Here is a 20,100-nt window from a genome sequence, read left to right as displayed (position 1 = left end):
TTATTTCTAAATACATAGTTATATCGTGACTAAATTGTTAGTTTTTTCAGAAAAACTATTCAACCTGGTTTTGAGGAACAGTGTATCTCATACTGAGCTAATACCTTTTCAAGGACATTAAGAACGCTGAGCTTGCTCTGTTCGAACTGAGCCGAGTAATTACCTTGGAACCAGATCGTCCAGAGGTATTTGAACAGCGAGCAGAAGTGAGTGTGGTTTTCTTTTTCCCTCTGTCATTATTGGACTAGAATCTCAGATTTTTTTTCCCTATTCTCTTATTAGTTGTAAATTTTAAAGCTCCCTGATACCTATTGTGTTTTCCTCCATAGGTACTGAATGCCTTTAAACATGGTTGAAATTACTAGAAAACTATGGGCTGGGTGATACTCCCAATTTAACGTTTAATAGTAATATTTAGTATAAAAATATGTGGTTATGCCTGTGCTCCTGTAGTGTTCATTGAAAAATACATCATACATCATGTTTGCCATATGTATGTATGACATATTTTAGCAAAACTCTGTGACAATATGGTCAAAATGAAATTCATAACCCCCGAAAGTGTGCACGTGTGTGTGAGCATGTAAGTGTGTGCGTGCGTGTGTGTGTACGTTTACGTATAATTCTTGTGAGATGTGCATAGAGACGTAGATAGGTAAGGGTGACCACAACTGCTCTTTGAGGGAACTTAGGACTTGAAGGGGAGACAGAGGTAACACGGTGAAAATACCAGGGAACATTTGTGACCGGAGACATGAAGAGGAGGTGCTTCCTCAGGAACAGAAAGGCGCGCCTCTGGGGGCCTGGGGGAGGCTTGCAGGGGCAGGTGTGGGCGTGTCTGTGGAGGCCTCGCGAACAGGTGCCGCTAGAGCCAATGAGAGCCCCCATCTTCGGGGACAAAGTGGAGAACGGGGTGTGGAGAGGCATTCCTTTTAATGTTTTTAAATGAAACGTGTTCATTTTACCTTTTGCATCATTAATAGTCAACTACAGGATTTCATTTTACTGTTCATTTAACCATACTAAGGGCTTTAGAATTTGTTAATGTATCCAGTCAGGAGAAAATTTAATCATCTGACCTTATGGGAGTCCATAGTTCAACTAAAGGAAAAATGACACCCCCCCCCCTTTTTAGGGGGAGAAAACTCAGAACTAAAGAAAACACTAAATGTTTTAGTAATTTAAAAACTGTGTTTGTGGTGTTTGTATTCGCAAAGTTAGAGTCTCTACAGTTCCATTTCTTGAAGTGAACTTTATGTTTTATTGGGAATTTGGGTTTCTGAATAAAAATCTTTCTCAATTAATGATATAGTTCATTATCTCTTTCCTATTTTGGATTGCAACCATAAGGGTTAAGTGATTGTAATTTGTTTGTTACTGCACGAGAACCTTGTTGGTATTTAAGGTGAGCATTTGGTGGCCAATTTGGTGGTATCTGCTGTGGGGAGGGGGTGCTGATGCTTTTTCCCTCCATCACTCTAGTGTTACGTTAAAATATTATGTTAAAACAAGAACTTAAGTGTGCATAGAAAGATTTATATAGTAGCTTTAGAAGATTTGTGTACCTAATAAAAAGCTAGTTGTGTACCCAAAAATAATATCAGTAATCCAAAAAGTAATTTTCGGTGATCTTAAATATATATAATAATATTCCCCTTCTCTGGCATTACTGGGCAATAATACCACTACTGAATGATTTTTCCAGCTTATTATAGCATGTCATTTATAAATGTCAGAAATCTTTTAATGAGAGAGCTTTCTCTTTCATACTTGCTGAAAGTCTGTATTTAATGAACATAGTTTAACCTTTTTCTAGTTACTCAGGTCATTATTATGCATGTTAATTATTACGCTGGGGTGTGATAATTCATTTATATACCTAGGAGTTAATAAACCAGATAGGGATGTTCTTCCTTCCAAAATATAACCCCCAACTGCTATGCTTTTTGAGTTCTCAAGTATATATTCTTTAATTCACTCCTTTCCTTTTTCTGAGCTTCCTTTCTTGCCACTGGTAATGTGCCTCCCCGAATCCTGTCTCTTTTGCCAGCTCTAAGTTCCTGCAGAGTCGGAAGCCCCCTAGTAGAACCTGATGGAAATGACCTGTATCATGAGAACAAAATTAAGCCTAATTTCAGGACATTCGCTCAGGGTGAAATGCTTGAGCTTGAATGCATGAGTACTGATACCCGTTTTGGATTTTCTTATGTCTTACTGCTGTACTTTTGCATTCTGAACTGTCTTCTCCGTTGTCATTGTCACCTGCACAAGCTCGCTGCTGGGTCACAAGGGCTTCCCAAGCAAGCTTGCAGACATAGGTTCCTCTGCTCTGTCGATGGTGACCAGTTAGCTAGGAGTTAACAGAAAGGGGCTCTTGGAATCTTAGATGGTCCGCCAGTACTTTCGACCACAGAGGGCAGGGCTGAAGGCCACGGAGGACTCTACTCGGTGTCCAACAATTTCTCTGTTTTTAATAGTTCATAGTTATCTTTCAGATTAACCTTGAAATGCTAAATTTTGTTTTGAAAGGGGGTGAGGAAAGAAAATTCCCAATTCAAGAAAAGCAACATCTGTTGTAACCCAGAACGTGAAACCATGACAAAGCAATTTATGTGGTTATAGTTCATCAGCCTCCCTCTTGGCTAGACAAAGACTAGTGGCTGCTCCGCCTGTTGACTTTGAGCCTTGCTATGTAGTGTGTGGGGTCAGGGATCCTTGTGGGCCAAGAAGGTTATCCTATGAGTGGAGTGTGGTGAAGTGGAATTGAGAAGTCAGAAACATTGGCAGTTTTGGGGTTGATCCCTGGAAGGTTTCGTCCCTAATCACATTTTTGGATTTATAGATTCTGTCCCCTCTGGGACGAATTAATGAAGCAGTGAATGATCTCACCAAGGCTATCCAGCTTCAGCCCTCAGCACGGCTGTACAGACACCGGGGGACACTGTACTTCATATCAGAGGTGAGTTGTTCTGACCTGGACACATTCCCTTTTGTGGTGATAAAGACTGGACTTTTCCATTTACTTCCGAAAGCAGCTATTTAATAGATTTGGGTTTGGGGCTTCATAATAATATGTTTGTGATACAAGACGGTTAAAAAAGCACTTTTTTTTTTTTTTTAGATTTTATTTATTTATTTGACAGAGATCACAAATAGGCAGAGAGGCAGGCAGAGAGAGAGGAGGAAGCAGGCTCCCTGCTGAGCAGAGAGCTCGATGCGGGGCTCGATCCCAGGACCCTGAGATCATGACCTGAGCCGAAGGCAGAGGCTTTAACCCACTGAGCCACCCAGGCGCCCCCAAAAAGCACTTTCTTTAGCTGAAATTGAACCCAGTAGAGAAATGTTAAGGACCAAGAGCACACATTTTCTTGCTTGAGCTGTCAGCAGTAAGTAATTCTAGACTTGGGGGGGATAAAAAGAGAGAGAGAAGAGAAGAGAAATTTGGTTCATTGATGATACTTCCGCTTTTTCTGTAAATGTCAGCATAGAGAAACAGATGTGCATGTTTTCGACGTAATTATTAAGCTGAAAAGCACAGTTTGAATTTCCTTGGGTATCACACCCAAGAGCCTTAACCAGAACCATCGTGGCTTCCCAGACTATAACTTCCCTGTGGAAGCGGCCAGATCTGGCAAGGTTCTCTCTTATCATCATAATGATATTTGTGGTTACCACAGTTAGTAAATAGTGGGTTTACATCATTTTAGTAACAATTCCCTGTTGGCCAAGAAAATAGATTTAAAAAATTCTCAGCATAACACATTTTAAGGTTGACCTATGGCATAATTATTGTACAAGTGTCCAGTGTAATAAGATGTTAGTACCAGAAACGATAAGTTGTCAAGTTTCTCTAACAGATTATAACCTTAATACTATTTTTTACAAATAATCTTTTTTGTAGTTGAAACAGTCTATTTTTTTATTTTTATTTTTTATAAAGATTTTATTTATTTATTTAACAGAGAGAGAGAGAGATCACAAGTAGGCAGAGAGGCAGGCAGGCGGGGAGGGAGAAGCAGGCTCCTGGCCGAGCAGAGAGCCTGATGCAGGGCTCGATCCCAGGACCCTGGGATCATGACCTGAGCCGAAGGCAGAGGCTTAACCCACTGAGCCACCCAGGCACCCCAAGATAGTCTATTTAAATTAAACCTTTGTGGGGTTTTCCCCATCAGTTTCCTAAGGAGATCAACTATTTCAACAAAGAGGATAAGAATTCAACTGATATTTGTGGATATGAAATGTTCCCTTTAAAGCCAAAAAGGGCACAGAATGAATTGTTTTTTTTTTCTTCTTGACCAGTCAGAAGTAAGAAATGTCTGAATGTCTAATGAATACTACCTTATTTTTCCCCCTGCTCTCCTTTTTGTAGGACTATGCAACAGCCCACGAAGACTTTCAGCAGTCCTTAGAACTGAACAAAAACCAGCCTATAGCTATGCTATACAAAGGTCTAACTTTCTTTCACAGAGGACTTTTGAAGGTGAAAGTGTTGTATACTGTGTATACAGTATCATGATTCTGCTTTTCTCTCGCGGGTGGGAGGATCTTAGTGGGGTTTCATTTGGTGTGTTTTAAAAATGACAACTCATGTGTCTATCTAATCGGTTTATTTTAGGAAGGAGTTGGAGTCTACATACTTATTGAGCCCCTACTATGTGCAAGGTACTTGGAGGAAGGTGCAGGCGGAGAAAGGATAAAGGGTTAGTGAGAGGGAGAAAGAATCCGTCACACTTGACACTGAGGAAGGATACAGTTTACAAAGTTTTCTTCCACGTATGATTTATCATTTGGTAGAGACACTAAAAAAAGGTGGCGTGACCAAAGACAGTGTGTTGGCAACAGAGATCAGAAAGATCCACTGAAACTGCAGCACCAGAGAAGGTTCCAGAGAACAAGTCCACCTTGTCCTGGGCCTTGCAGGCAGAGCGGACTGGGGGCAGCAGCTGCTTCAGGCGGAGAGGAGAGCACGAGTGCTGGCAGAGGGCACGGAGGTGGCCAGTCTGTGGCGTAGCACATAGCCGGGCTGAGCACAGGGCTGCTGAGCAGGCCCGTGGGCCAAGGGGAGGCCCTCAGCTGTCTCGAGTGCTGTATGCAGAGCGCCTTGACTTTAATTGGTAGGCCCAGAGGAGCTACAAATCTAGATTCGGGGGAAAGTATGTCACTGAGACCCAATCTGCCACTTAAGAAGGGGGTTCTGACATGCCAGTGGCTGGAGAGGTTAGGGACAGAAGGCCATGGGGAGACATTGGCAGTGTTCTGGGGGTCAGAGCCCCCGGGGGCTGCAGGAGCAGGTCTGGAGACAGTTTTCCAGCAAGCACATCGGTGCTGCCGCTTGGAGACCACTATTAGCTGGGACGGGGTTGAGGGAAACGGAAGGGGTCGTGCAAGCCGACTGACATATGGGGTGACGATGTCCCTTCCAACCTGTCTCTGCCTCCTGCCCTTGGTCGAGCCCTGAGGGCGCTGAGGACCTGTTGTGCAGCAGCCTTGCCTTGGGGCAGACACCTGGCTGGGAGCCGAGAGGGGAGCTCTGGTCCTCAGGGGGGCGTCCTCGGTGCCCATGGCCCGCACAGGGTCAGAGCTCTAGTGCAGGTCGCATCCCCGTCTGATTGAAAATGGGCTGGCCCGAGAGTCAGCCTCTGCAGGCGAGAAACACTTCCCACGGACCAGGAGCTCACCAGTCTTCCCAGACGGGTTGTTCGTCACCAGAGCATTGACAGCTGTGTACAAGTTCAACCGTGCCTGGCAGGAAGGACACACATTTGATTGTGGAGAGTAGTTCCGTGGGTCATGCGCAGACTCTTGGAGGGCAGGAACGGCTTATCTTCCGAAAGGCCCTCTGTTGTAAACCCTCAATGTCATGGGCAGTTCCTGTCCCATAGAAGGTGCTCAGTAAGTCCGAGAGGAATAAATGATCTCAAGGACAGAGCCTTGGACTTGAAGCTGGAAGGCCTTGGCTCGAGCGTCCGCTCTGCATCCTGAGAACTCTGCCACTGGCCACGGGACTTCAGCTCCTCAGCCCCTCTCCCTCCGTCTGTGGCGGAGAGAGGATTCTGTCCCCGCCTCCGGAAGGACTTGCGGGGATTCAGTAAAATAATGTGTGTGCAGGGGCTGTGAGCACGGATCAGGTCTCTGTGATGACAGATTTTGTTTCATTTCATCTCAGTTTCACGGACTCTAGAAAGATAACTCCCATCTGCTAAAACCCAAACCGGAGGGAACTGCATGCAGGTTTCCTTTCGTGCGGTCCACACCGAGGCTCTGCCCGTCTTGCCCCGGTTCAGACCCGCGGCCATAGGCACCAAGAGCAGGTATCTGAAATGTGCTTTGGGCAGCTTCCAGATGGGCTTTTCCAGCTTATTTGGTATCTGCCCGCTATTCCTCTCACCTTCTCTCAGTCGCCGTAAATTAAAAAATTCACAATCACAATACTATATTCGAAGTCTCTGCCTTGGCTATCTCATGGAGGAGAACAAGATTTGAAATGCAAAAAAAAAAAAAAAACCAACAATCAGTACTGAGAGGTAAAAAAAAATATTCTTTGAAGTGAGCAAATGCAAAACAGAGAATTTCGCCATAGACTCTAAAGCCGGTTTAGGAACGCAGGTAGGGAGGGCTCTTTGTGTTACTTTGAAATGAGAATCTTTCCAAAAAGAGCCGTAACAGAGACATTAACTGCACATCGGAAAAGGGCTGAGACTCGGTTTGGTTTATTCCAAATCTGTGGGATGAGGACCCGGACCCAGTGCTTCTGTTCCACGAGCACTAGAAGCCCCTCAGTGAACCCCTTTTCGCCAAATGATTTGGTGCTTTCTCCTCCTTACTGTGCTCATAAACACGGCATCAGCGTGTGCAATAGATGGGGACTTTTTCTTTGCATTTTTCTAGATCTGCTGTCCGAGGCGGTCAGAGAGTTTACGTATTGTCTCACTCATCCCAGCGGCATCCCCCTGAAGTGTAGAAGGAGCAGAGGGTGTCCCAGTTACACAGATTGGAAAACTGAGTCAGTGGTGACATGCCTTCATTACATTAACGAACTTAGTTTAGCTCTCTTTAGTTTCTCTTGTCAACTGTCGAGACAACGTATTGCATGGACCCATGAATTGGAGCTATCCTTGTATCCTAAAGCGGGTCTCTTTAGGCCAAATCAGTTTAGAAATTAAATGGGTGGTATGCTTATTTACTGTACGGTGTAATACATTAGAAATCTTTTAGGCGATATCCCAGGGCAAATGTCACAACTGTCCGATCAGGTAGATACAGCAGACGTTTTGGATTTCCCTGGGGAAAACAGTGAAGACTTTTATCTGTGATGTAAAGATACTTCAAACATTGTATATCTCGAGCTCCTGTTGTTGGGTCAGCCTTCACTCTGAGAGTTCTGTGAGACTGTTCTCTTCCTTGTAATAAACGAGGGACGCGTGAGGGACGGCGGCAGATAAAGGAGGCGATGCTCGCGCTGGCGGTGCGGATCAGCTCACAGCCGGTCCGTGTGCTTAGACATTGACTCATTGTAGTGTCTTTGTTCCCAGTGGCTTCAGATCTTGATTCTGCTATGTCCCCTCTTTGGCAGAATGAGGTAGAGAGCTGTGCAGTGATTAGACAGGAACCCCGAAACCAAAGACTCTTAAAAGCTGAAGAGAAATCAGACTTTGAAGAACTGTGGCGTCCCAGCATGCTGTAAGTGCCGTGGGCAGCAGATGTCTCCCGGGCATCTCCCCTAGACGTCCACAAACACCCAGACTGGGCGTGCCCCAGCGGGACTCCTGACCTCCTCCCGCCCCGCCCCGCAGCTGTCCCTCCTACTTCCTTACCCTCGCTCACGCTCTCACCTTCTACCCAGGCTCCCCAGCTTCGAGCTTCCTCCCCTCCTTCTCCCTCATCCCCCTATCCACAGCCGGAAGATTCTTCGTTGGCCTTTAAGAATATGCCCCGAGTTTGACCCTCCTTTTCTGTCCTCAGGGACACAGTCTCAGTTTGAGCTTCCATGATCTCTTGCCTGGACCTCTGTGGTCCCCTCCTCGTGGGGCTCCGCTCCCTCCCCCATCCAGCCTGTCTGCTCTGTCGTGGCTCGTGGCATTATCTCTAAAGAGTCAGTTCGGGGAGGTCCCACAGCCACTCACAGCCCCCAGTTCTCACCACTGGCAGGTGATGTCAAGACTGGAGCGTGGCAGAGGCCCTTCTCCTCACCCCCACCGCCCTGGCCCCAGCTCCCCACACCAGCCTGCGCCCCGTCTTTCCCCTCTCCTCCACTCCTGCCTTCCCCGCCACTGCTGAGCACCCTGCCACGCACCACTGCCCCCCCCGCCCCCGTCCTCGATGCCCTCTTTCTTTACCAAACTCCTCCTCCTCCTCCCCTACCCAGCTCAGTTGCCACCTCCTCCATGAAGTCTCTTCTGGTGTCCCCGTCTCAGTTAGTTCTTCCTTTCTCTTTATTCCCCGAGACTTTGACTCATATGTCTCTTGTAGCTCTTAGTTTGTATTCTAATAACCTGGTTAAGTAATTGGCTTTCTAACTAGACTGAGTTCTTCGAGGCCAGAGAAATGACTTGCTCGTCTTTGTGTCCCCTACCCCTCACACTGCCCCTGGCACATAGTAGGCGCTCAATACATGTTTGCTGAATTTAAAATACAGTCGTAATGCTCCCAAAAGATCAAGAAGAGGCCAGGGCCAGAAGTCTAATGAGGAGTAGTCTTCATTTCAGAAGTGATAAAATTTATCCGTTCTCATCCTTCTGCCAAACAGAACACATTCAGTGGGACTCCTTAAAGAGTAGGTGGTTGTCCCCATCGTTGCCTTAGAAGAGTTTGGAAGTCAGCCCCTCCGACCCTGCTCCCCTACAGAGAAAATCAGGAAGGAGGGAATGGGTGATTTTTTGAAAAGAATTAGGATTATGTGCCCATGAAATCATTAAATATTTATTGAGTGCCTACCATGTGCAAGGCCTATGACATCTCTCGTAGTTTTTTTGCTATGAATTATCTAATTAGGTGTGAAATACACAGACATTTTAGCCTTTCTCTTCAAAGCCATTAGAGATCATGATAACTTTGTAGCCGCTGACTTAAGTAAGACACGTCTTTTCCTTGGGAAATGTGTGAAATGTCTTGATAATTTTTTATTACAGTCAATAGTCAAGTCATAATGGAAGGTACACTGAATACAGTTTAAGACTATTATCGTGAAGCAGAACGGTATATTTCATTAACAGTTTCCAGAGGTTTCCACAGCGGCCAGTTGGGCTGTGTGTCCTGGGGCTCCTCCCTCGCGCACAGCATCTGTGCCCCCTTCTCCGCTGCCGGCAGGAGCTATGCCCCAAATGCCCCCAACTCAAGGCTTCTGTTGGATTTGGTTTTGCTCTTTCTTTTTCCTGTAGATCGTGGGAATCCTTCTGATTCCCAGTCAGTCTGGGAGCCCTGTGGCTTTTTTTATGAGCAACGTCAGGCTGGGCTTACTTTTTTGTCTCTTGTTGGTTCATTTTAAGGGCTGCTGGTTATGGTCATTTAAGACTATACTTCACACGGTTAGTAAGCTGACTTTCATTCCGCAAGGCCTTTATTCATTAAAGAAATGATGTTGACACAAGGGTGGTATCGTTAGTAATCAAAGCCCTAATGAAGAAGGTAGTGAGAAGCCGTTTTCCCATTCTGGAAGGGAGAAGCTTCTACGGCTCTGTTATTATTCACAGTGACGCCCTTGTTTACTGTTGAAATTAAGTCCCCCTGCCTCATAGTTTGTCATACTCTCTACCTCTCTTTTTTTTGAAGTCCTCATATTTAAAAAATCACCCTGAGACCATGTATACTATATTTTTAAGTCTTTTAGTGATTTAAGTGAAACTCGACTTTAACAATTATGCCAATGACATAATTTTCTATGTACTTTTTTCAGGAAGCTATTGAATCCTTCAAAGAAGCCTTGAAGCAGAAAGTTGATTTTATTGATGCATATAAAAGTCTGGGACAGGCCTATAGGTAAGAAAAGCAATAGTAGTCGGGGTAGGAGGGAAGGGCGTACAGTGAGGGGACAAGAGAGCCTCATGTAGTAGTGATATTTCGAAAGAAATTGCATTTCTTAACCAAAAGAGATTGTCATTCTGAATCACATAAGCACTTACAAGCTTGTTGAGACTGTCTCTGGAATACAGAAAGAACTGTGTCAGAGGATATCATGATACATATTACCTCTCCCCCCCTTTATTTCTTTATTGCGAACTTTTTTTAAATAAACATATAATATATTATTTGCCCCAGGGGTACAGGTCTGAGAATCGTCAGTCTTACACACTTCACAGCTCTCACCATAGCACATACCCTCCCCAGTGTCCATAACCCAGCCATCGTCTCCATAATATTATTGCCTCTTTAAACAACTTCTCTTCATATATATTGGTCTAGAAAATGTTAGCTCTTCAAGGGGTATCGTTTTGAATAGTGGCATTATACGCAGTTGAGTCACGGATGCAGCTGCTGCTTTCTAGGCAATAAGTAAGCTTAATTCCGGCCTCACTGTGATCGTTTGAAGATCCCTAGTTGGAAGGGATGGCAAACGACGCTGCCTCCCTATCATTAACGGGATAGATTATGAGACAGTTACGGCGCTTCTCTATCAGGACTGAGAAGTTGTGCCTAGACTCTGGCATCCGATTCCATGCGTTAACCCTGACCAGTATTGATTTTCAAACATTTTTACACTCTGACCTGAAAAGGAGGTTCGTGGCGTGAAAGAAGGGGCTCAGGATTCGGGAGTCAAGCGATGTGGTTCCAGTTCTGGCTGGCCCATGTTATACTTGGATGTCCTTAATTTCCCTGAGCTTCGGGCTTCTCCCTTGCAAGCTACTCTAAAAGTTAGAAAGGACACGGTGACAGAGATCCCTTCAAAACTGTTGGCCCTCACTCAGGAAGGGTCGAATCCAAGAGCTTATTTATCTGATGGCGGCAGCTGGAGAAGCCCTCTTAACACTAACCTGACGAAAGAGTCTTTGGATTTGTTTTGGGTTTAAGCAATGACCTTTATCCTTGCTGCCCCACAGAATTATTGGGGACGTACACTGAAAACAGATTGGAAAGCACCCAGAGTAATTAGTAAAACGGTGTAGAAATTTAAGCGAATGTTATATTATTTAAAAATATTCATTATTAACAGAAAATTGACACATGGAAAATTTTGAAGGTGCTTTTTCTATTTGTAAACACGTAATACATAAAAGAAGGCTCGTAATAATCATTTCCATTCTGAAATGATCACAACTCTAAAGTAGACTTTTTTGTTTTAAATTTTAAATTATGAAATGATTTGCCAGATTTTAAGTGAAGTTAACTTCTGTGACAGAAAAAATAAAATTTAAACTTCTGAATTTGATTCAGAATGATGAACCTGTGTATGATTGTAACCTACACAGTTTTTCCCCCAACAATGGTTTTACCAAATACTAAAATTTACACATGGTTTTTTAGGGGTTGGAGCTCATGAATTGGGGATAAGGTTTTGAATAGGCGCTTGTCTTTGGGAATCAATAAACTCATCTTCTCCAAAGACTTCATAGGGCTTTGTGCTTATCCTACAGTCTGGTAATGTTTAGGTAAAGTAAGTAGGATGTAGCTGAGCTGTAAAACGGTAAACTAGAGACGGGAACATCCGCATCAAGGTGTGGTTGGGTTCACGTGTGGGACCGCGATCCTGAAGCCAACGTACTCCATGTGTTCACTGAAATGCTCCGCACTGTGCTCATCACTGTTGCCAAATACCTAGAGAACTGGGCAATTTCGAAGCTGCCACCGAGAGCTTCCAGAAGGCCCTGCTGCTTAACCAGAACCACGTGCAGACCCTGCAGCTCCGGGGGATGATGCTTTACCACCACGGCAGCCTGCAGGAAGCCCTGAAGAACTTCAAGGTGGGCCTCAGTGAGGAGCGAAGGAACTTGAGCGGGATGAACGGGGAGGAGGGCCAGGGGAGGAGGGCCAGGAATCGTGTTTCCGCAGTAACAAAACCATTGCCACATCCTATAGACTACTCTAAGAGTGTGTATTTGGTCTGATTGAGCCGGGAGGGAAAACGTTTCCTACTGGAGGCTGAAGAATAAAGCACTTAAAAGTCATGGGCGCCTGTACAGATGCTAATAGAGCCTTTTCTCCTTCCCCGCAGCGGTGCCTGCAGCTCGAGCCCTACAACGAGGTGTGCCAGTACATGAAAGGACTCAGCCACGTTGCCATGGGACAGTTCTATGAAGGCATAAAAGCACAGACTAAAGTCATGCTGAATGATCCTCTCCCAGGCCAGAAGGCTAGCCCGGAGTATCTGAAAGTGAAATATCTCCGAGGTAAGACATGAAATGGCCCAGTCATTGAATTTTAATGCTCAGAGCTGCAGAAGTCATACTGCTTGTCTCTCTGAGGTTTTGTAGGAGGCAGCTGAGTCCGAAGACACGCGGTAGCTTGAACATAGCTCTGCCCTTGGTTAGCAGCCGTACCTGGACTGGATAAGGGCCCCTGTCTTCTGTTTTTTTAAAAATATTTTTTATAACATTTTATTTGCTTATTTGTCAGAGAGTGAGGGAGAGAGAGCACAAGTAGGGGGAGGAGAAGGCAGAGGGAGGAGCAGGTTCTCTGCTGAGCAGGGAGACTGATGTGGGACTCGATCCCAGGACCCCAGGATCATGACCTGAGCTGAAGGCAGAGGCTTTAACCCAGTGAGCCACCCAGGCACCCTTCATCACGATATTTTTATTATTCACACAGAGCACAAATCTTTACTTTCCCTTCTGCTTCCCTTTGTCATCATTAACCATCTCCTACCAGTTACTGTCCAACTGTAAAAAATTATTAGCCCTGGAGTTATAAGTTTCTTGTAGCCACGTGAGGAATGTAAAAGTAAACATGGAGAATTAACTTTAATAATACATTTTATTTGACTTGGTATATGCATAGTATCAATTCAGCATATAATTAATATGAAAACACTTCATTAATATCATTAGGTATTTTACATTAATTTTTGTGCCAAGTCTTTGAAACCCGATGTATATCTTATACTTACAGAACATCTTTATATTTACACATTGGAAATTCTTAATTTGAACTTATGTTTCAAGAAATTTAAAGTTGAAAAAGTAGATTCATATATGTGAGTTGTTCCAAACATACTGAAGTTTTCTAACAATTCACTCAAATATCAATTTTTACATTTGGATTAATTAGATTAAAATTTAAAATATAATTTCTTGGTCACACTGGCCACGTTTTTTACTTTTTTTTTCTTTTTTGAGAGAGAATGTGTACACAAGCGTGAGCAGTGGGGGAGGGAGCAGAGGGAAAAGGAGAGAGAATCTCAAGCAAGCTTCACGCCCAGCATGGAACCTGATACGGGGCTCAATCTCACTACCCTGAGATCATGACCTAAGCCAGAATCAGGAGTTGGATGCTTAACCATCTGAGCCACCCAGACACCTCACACACTGGCCATATAGATAAGCTGCAGTTCGTCAGCTGATGAAATCATATACATAGTTGACTCATGTCAGTTGACAGAGAACCAGGCACTGTCTGACGCTGAACTTGGATTCTCAGGCTCTGCAACTGGAAAGTGAGAACTTTGGTGCTCTTCATGGAAAGATGATTAAAACTTAGACAAAGTGGACCCAGACTGACTGGCTTATGTTCGATCTGGTACTTTGAGTTACCCTGTATCATATAGTAATAGGGACTTACTACAATTTGGCATCTCCATTTAGAATTCTTGGAATCTTGGAATTAACGGTTTGTTACAAAGTATTTGTATGGCAACCAGCAATAAAAAAGATTTCTTTAGCATTATGTGGGTGTGTCAGATCTCGTCTCCTGTCTGCAGAGTATTCTCGATATCTTCACGCACACCTTGATACTCCTCTTACGGAATATAACATTGACGTGGATCTGCCTGGAAGCTTTAAAGACCACTGGGCTAAAAATCTGCCTTTCCTCATAGAAGACTATGAAGAGCAGCCAGGGTTGCAACCCCACATAAAGTAAGTGCTTTAAATGAAAATGACTTTTTTTGCTTTTCAGGCTGAGCTATCAGCTCACTGTGGTAACTCTTGCTCAGCAAATGGCTTCCTGTCCATGCTTCTCGGGAATTTATTTTTGGATTTGGTATGCCTGCAGATATTTCTTTTAGTTTCCAAGGTACATTGAAACTTACCTTTGAATATCACCTTTCCTTCTGGCCCGATCTTCCCTGCTAATTTTATGCGACATTCAAACTTGAAATGTAGTTATTGGCCGTTGTTGATATGCATTACTATTACCATGTTACTTTTCAAACAAATTACTCAAAACCAAAAGTTTGAAATTACAGTGATGGCTGACTACTGCTGCATTATGACTAAAGGGCTATCTGATTACAAAACGATGAGATCTAGGACAGAAAGTAATCTCTGGGAGTCTAGCAATGCCTTCAAAATTAAGAAAAATCTGCCAAGATCAATCCCCTCACTCCCTACAAAGAAAGAAAACAAGGGACAAATTCAAGCTAGAGTGATGCATGATAGGCACATTTGAAAGGAAGAAAATGTCCTAGAGATGAGGGCATCTAACAGCCACTGCAGTGGAATTCCTTGAGGCAGAAGCAAGATGGGTTTTGGACCACATTCACAGGATCGCAACAAGAGCAAATGCAGATCCTGCCTGGGAAGATTGTAATGCCAGTTTGGGGGTGTAAGTATTCCCACAGATTAAGATTGTTAGTATGAGAGTCAAAAACCAAGATCACCAAAACAATATGTGAAAATCAACAGAAATTATAAACAACAGACTTAGACTCTCAAGGACTTCAGATATTGGAATGATTGAATACACTCTCTAACTCCAAATGAAATGTTTGAAGAAATTAGGAAGAAATAGCAAACAAGAAATAAGAGATTATTAAAAATGACCGGGCAGGTTAAAAATAAATTGGAGGCTTTGAGAATAGAAAATATAATCATTGAAATAAAGAATTCAGAATATAAGCTAAACAGCAAATTAGACATAGTTGAGAGAAAATTGCAGAATTAGAAGGCAGAGCATTAGGAATTATCTCTAATGTAGCACAGAGAATCCAGGTATTAGAAAACATGAGAGAGAGAAGATGTGGAAGTTATAAAAAATGTCTAGCATATATTTAGATGAAATCTTGGGAGAAGAGAATGAAGGAGAGACAATTTTTGAAGACATAATGGCTAGCAATTTCCCAGAATTAAGGAAACATAAATTTACAGATTTTTTTAAGAAAGCAAGATAAATGGCAAGAAATCAATATCCAGACACATCATCAGTAACAAAAGAACACATAAAGAGAAAAAAATTTTAAACAGAAAGAAAAATCTTACCACCTACTTAAGGTCAGTAATTGGACTGAGTATAAGCCTTTCAACATCAGAATGGCAGCTAGAAGATGATGGACTATCTTCAGAGTGCTGAAAGAAAAAAATAACTTTCAACCTAGAATTCTGTAGCCGACAAAACTATATTTTATGAATAAAGACCAAATAAATATATATTCAGACAATAAAAAGCTGAACTAACCACCACTTGCCATTCATTAAAAAACCTTCTAAGATGTGTAATTGAAGAAAAAGGCAATTAACCTCAGGCAAGATTTGAGATACAAGAAGGAATAATGAGAAAAGAAAGATGATATGCTTGATAAATTGCTAAGTCTAAATAAGCATTGTCTATATAAAATAATACCTTATTTGGGGGCTTTATAAAAAGGACAAAAAATACTGGGCACAATAATGAATAAGTTGAGGGATAGCAAAAATTAAGTATTGTAAGGGAATATGGGTTAAATATTATGTTAAAGCTTTAAGTTCTACATAAATATTTAAAATATCTAGGGTGAGTACTAAAAGTTAGAAACAAAGTGTACAGCTTCTATAGTAATAGAAAAGTAAAAACAAAGCAAAAAGCAAATCTAAAATCAAGCAGAAAAAAGGACTGGAAGGGAGGCATTAGAAGTAAGTGGGGCAAATGAAAAGAAAAATAAGAATAGGTTGAAATAATCCAGATATATCAATAATGACAATAAATATAAAGGGACTAAATGTCAAAAGACAGACATAGTTGGATTGGAATGTTTTTAAAATCCAGTTAAATGAAAAAAAAAAATCCAGTTAAATGCTGTTTATACTGCATAAGAACACAAAAATTGAAAGTAAAGGAATGAAAAAGTTCTATGTGGGAAACACTGTAAGAGTCCTGATGTAGGTATTAATATTAATAGATTTAAAATTATTAAATTTAGTTTCATTTTTTTAAGATTTTATTTACTTGAGAGAGAGAATGAACAAGAGAGAGTGTGAACAGTGGAGGGGGGCGGCGAGGGAGAGGGGGAAGCAGGTTCCCTGCTGAGCAGAGAGCCCCAATGCAGGACTCAATCCCAGGACCCTGGGATCACCTGAGCCAAAGGGAGACGCTTAACCATCTGAGCCACCCAGGCGCCCCTAGAAAAGGATTTCTTTAGACACACAAAGCTTAGACTTTAGACTAACAAATTGGACTACATTGAACCTAAGAACTACTGTTTGACAAGAGATACCAGGAACCGTGAATAGCTAAGTCTGAGTTATAAAAAGCTACTTGCAACCTGGAAATTGATTGACCAAAATTAACATCCAGAATTTATGAAAAACGTCTATAAAGTAAAGGTAAAAGTCAGATAACCAGAAGAAAATTGTGTAAAACACATGAACCAGGGAAAAGATGAATGGCAAATTTGGTTGATAAGTACATCTGACCCCATTTCTCACCCGCGAGAATGAACAGATATTACAAAGTCTGATAACAGTAATATTGATTGGGTGGGGGGGGGTCAAGGAGGATTTGTATACATGCCGGGTGAGAGTTGGAATTGCTATAGCCACTCTGGCCAGCTGTTTGTCCTGATCTTGTAAAACTGAACATTTGTACCTGGTAGTCTTACACTTCGGCCATGTGAATTCAGTAGAGGAAATTGTGCTTGTGCACGTGTCCAACAGGAGATCTGTACCAGATTGCTGATGGCGGTGTTTGTTCAGATGGAAAACCGAGTATCATCCCAATGTCCGTGCGTGGATAAAGGTGATAGCAACCCCCAGTGGGGTATTGACAGTGTGGATTAATCCGAAAATATAAGGTTGAGCAAAAACAGCGAGTCAGTAAACTACAATGTCCTATCATTTTCCCCATAAAATTCTTGAGCAAAACTATAGAATATATTGTGTAGGGACACATATTTGTAACCTAGTTTTTTTTTTTTTAGAAAGGAATCATGAACATAAAATTAAAGATAAGTAAGCTCTCGCTGGGAGGCAGGAGGATACGATGGGGACGGTAGCATACCAGTAGATAGACAGTTGGTCTAGTTCTTGAATTGGGTTAATGAGGTTGTATGCTTTTGTGTGTATCAATTATTATATAATCAGAAGCATTAAAATAGGCTGGCCAAAGAGGTTATGTGTATTCTCTGCCACTCCTTTTTAGAGAATTATCTGCAGGAGAGCAATAACATGGCAGACTTCACTGCAGTCTCTAGAAAAAGTCTGCTGGCCCCTGGGTGATGTCTGGGAACTGAGGTTTTAGGAGCGTCCCACCGTTCCCCGAACTGACGAGTGGCTCACTGTGCCTAAGCTGTTTGCACAAACAACACGGTCTGTGCTAAACACTGACTTTCCTTCTGGGTGTCTGGATTATGGGAACTTGCCAGCTAGAGGCTGTGTACATGATCAGCCCCTGATAGAAACCCTGAGCAGTGCATGTCTTGTGAGCGTCCGTGGTTGGCAGCATTTCACCGGGGGGGTGACAACCTATGTTGTCTCCCTGGGAATGGACCCTTGGAAGCTTGCACCTGGTTCCCGCCTGGTTTCTTCTGGGCTTCGCCCCATGAGCTTTTCTCCTTTGATGATTGTGCTTGTGTCCTTCTGCTGTAATAAATCCCAGCCATGAAGACAACTGTGCGGTCCTATGAGTCTTTCTAGTGAATTACTGAACCCGGTAGTGGTCTTGGGACCCCTACACAGCCTCTAACTTAAAACTGCAAACTTTGTTATGCAGACTTCAAGGAGGTTGGCAGCTAAGCAAGTCCTACTAGGCACATAGGCCATTTCCTAGTATACTTGGTGTAATAGAACTTGGGGCAGGGGTAGGGGATGGACATGGGGCAGACATCTGGTTGCTGTTGATAAAGACAGTCCATGCAGTTTATGTATTCTGGGGAAGTTTTTTAAAGCAAATAATGGTCATAGGTGTCTTCTTAATCTCACTCCAGTTATCGGTGTTCCAAGTGTGTGATGATAATTGTGCATGCACACACTCACGAAGACTCCATCTTTCAGTTTGTGTGTGGTGGGGTGCCCAGCACCGAAGTCAAGATTCTATGGTCGTAAGTTTCTTGATCAGTTTTCCAGCGGAGGAAGTGACTGCTTTCCAGGTGAAGCCGGATTGCGGGACATCTGTTGTGAAAGTCCTGACCATGCACGTGATGTTTCTTCCAGAGACGTGTTACATCAGAACTTTGAGAGCTACAAGCCTGAGGTCCAAGAGCTGATCTGCGTAGCTGATCGTCTGGGATCACTGATGCAATACGAGACCCCTGGCTTCCTGCCAAACAAGAGAATACACAGAGGTATTCTGAAACCGGCTGAAAATGGAAAGACTTCTGACATTGTCCAACCATGTTGTGCTTTAAAAAAAGAAAAAATAATCATTTGGGCTGACTCAGAATCTTCATTTGATCAGGACAAGAATATGGAGATTCAGTCCCAGTGAGTTCTGAAAGGAGACGGCCGCCAGCATGGCTTTCGTGCTGTTGCTGTAGTGTAGACGGAGAAGCTGGGTCTCAGATCGGATGGTCCGTCCACGGGCGCTGTCTGCTTAGTGTGGGAGCAAGGGAGAATTTAAACCTCTGGTTGCATCGGTAGGAAGCAGAGCTGGGAGGAGACAACTTTGGGGGCGCCCCTAGTTTCCCTTGATAGATTTTAGTTTTTATTAGGACCATTGGGGCTGTGATGTATCTCTGGGCTTGTTAAATTGCCAGTACTCGGGATTCTTTCTACGCTGACCCTGGAGTTAGTCCCCGAGACTCTGTAAAGTGGGTGAAAATCAGTTCCTCTGATGTGTACCTCCACACGCTTGTTTTCTCAACATTTCCTTCTTTTAGCCATGGGTTTGGCAGCGTTGGAGGTCATGCAAGCTGTCCAGCGTACGTGGACCAACTCGAAAGTGCGCATGAATGGGAAGACACGGCTGATGCAGTGGAGAGACATGTTTGACGTCGCCGTCAAGTGGAGACGGTGACTAATCTTTACATGAACATACACTCGAAGTGTTATCCTTGGGAAAGGGCAGAAGCCTCCTCCAGTTAACAGGTGTTTTTGAGTAGTGCAGTCGATGTACGGTGTTACATGAGTTTCCGGTGTGTGGCGCAGAGATCTGATGAGTCTGTATGCTACACTGGGTCACGTGAGGGGCGCCACCGTCCGTCCCCATCCAACACTTACAGAATCACTGACAGGTCCTCCTGCTGCGCCTCTCATCCCTGTGGCTTATTTCCATAACTGGAGGCCTGTACCTCCCCCTTAGCTAACAGGTTTAGAATCCTGTTTTGTTTACTAACAGTAGGCCTTGTAAGTTTCATTTTCCTCTCTCAAGTTTGTCCGAAATTACTGGCATCCTCGTTCTTTGAAATATACTCAACTAATGTTTATGAACTGTAGGGACTGAGTGCTGTCAGGTTTCCAAGCATATATATATTTTTTTAATTTGACAGAGATCACAAGTAGGCAGCGGGAGGGGGGGGGAGCAGGCTCCCCGCTGAGCAGAGAGCCCGATGCGGGGCTCGATCCCAGGACCCTGAGATCATGACCTCAGCCAAAGGCAGAGGCTTAACCCACTGAGCCACCCAGGCACCCCCCAAGCATATTTTTAAGTGAAGTGTTTTAGAAAAAGCTGTCTCCTGGAGAGAGTATTGTGGTCTGTTGTACCTTTGAATGAACTTCAGTGTCCTAGTCCCTCCATAGTTGAAGTGTGTGCCTGCCTACAGTGTAGTGGGGGAAACCGCTGATACTCATTTATAGGAGAAAAACACTGCCCTTCTGGTAAACCTGT

General features: G+C 43.4%; 1 protein-coding gene across 5 annotated transcripts in view; it reads left to right on the top strand.

Moving 5' to 3' along the window:
- Nucleotides 1–20,100, top strand: part of TTC13 (tetratricopeptide repeat domain 13) — a 75,302-nt gene that overhangs the window by 36,146 nt on the left and 19,056 nt on the right. For 3 of the 5 annotated variants that reach the window (XM_046027022.1, XM_046027021.1, XM_046027025.1), the window contains exons 6-14: nucleotides 114–206; nucleotides 2,843–2,959; nucleotides 4,370–4,480; nucleotides 9,893–9,975; nucleotides 11,753–11,894; nucleotides 12,146–12,320; nucleotides 13,847–14,003; nucleotides 18,489–18,619; nucleotides 19,154–19,286. In XM_046027022.1, coding sequence (XP_045882978.1) covers nucleotides 114–206; nucleotides 2,843–2,959; nucleotides 4,370–4,480; nucleotides 9,893–9,975; nucleotides 11,753–11,894; nucleotides 12,146–12,320; nucleotides 13,847–14,003; nucleotides 18,489–18,619; nucleotides 19,154–19,286 — 1,142 coding nt within the window. The remainder of the gene's footprint in view (nucleotides 1–113; nucleotides 207–2,842; nucleotides 2,960–4,369; nucleotides 4,481–9,892; nucleotides 9,976–11,752; nucleotides 11,895–12,145; nucleotides 12,321–13,846; nucleotides 14,004–18,488; nucleotides 18,620–19,153; nucleotides 19,287–20,100) is intronic. The other 2 variants (XM_046027024.1, XM_046027023.1) reach the window with 1 other exon arrangement.

The sequence above is a fragment of the Meles meles genome, chromosome 13 (genome assembly GCF_922984935.1).
Source record: "Meles meles chromosome 13, mMelMel3.1 paternal haplotype, whole genome shotgun sequence".
Lineage (NCBI taxonomy): Eukaryota > Metazoa > Chordata > Mammalia > Carnivora > Mustelidae > Meles > Meles meles.
The sequence above is the reverse complement of the archived record's forward strand: the minus strand, read 5'-3'. Positions and strand labels throughout refer to the sequence as shown.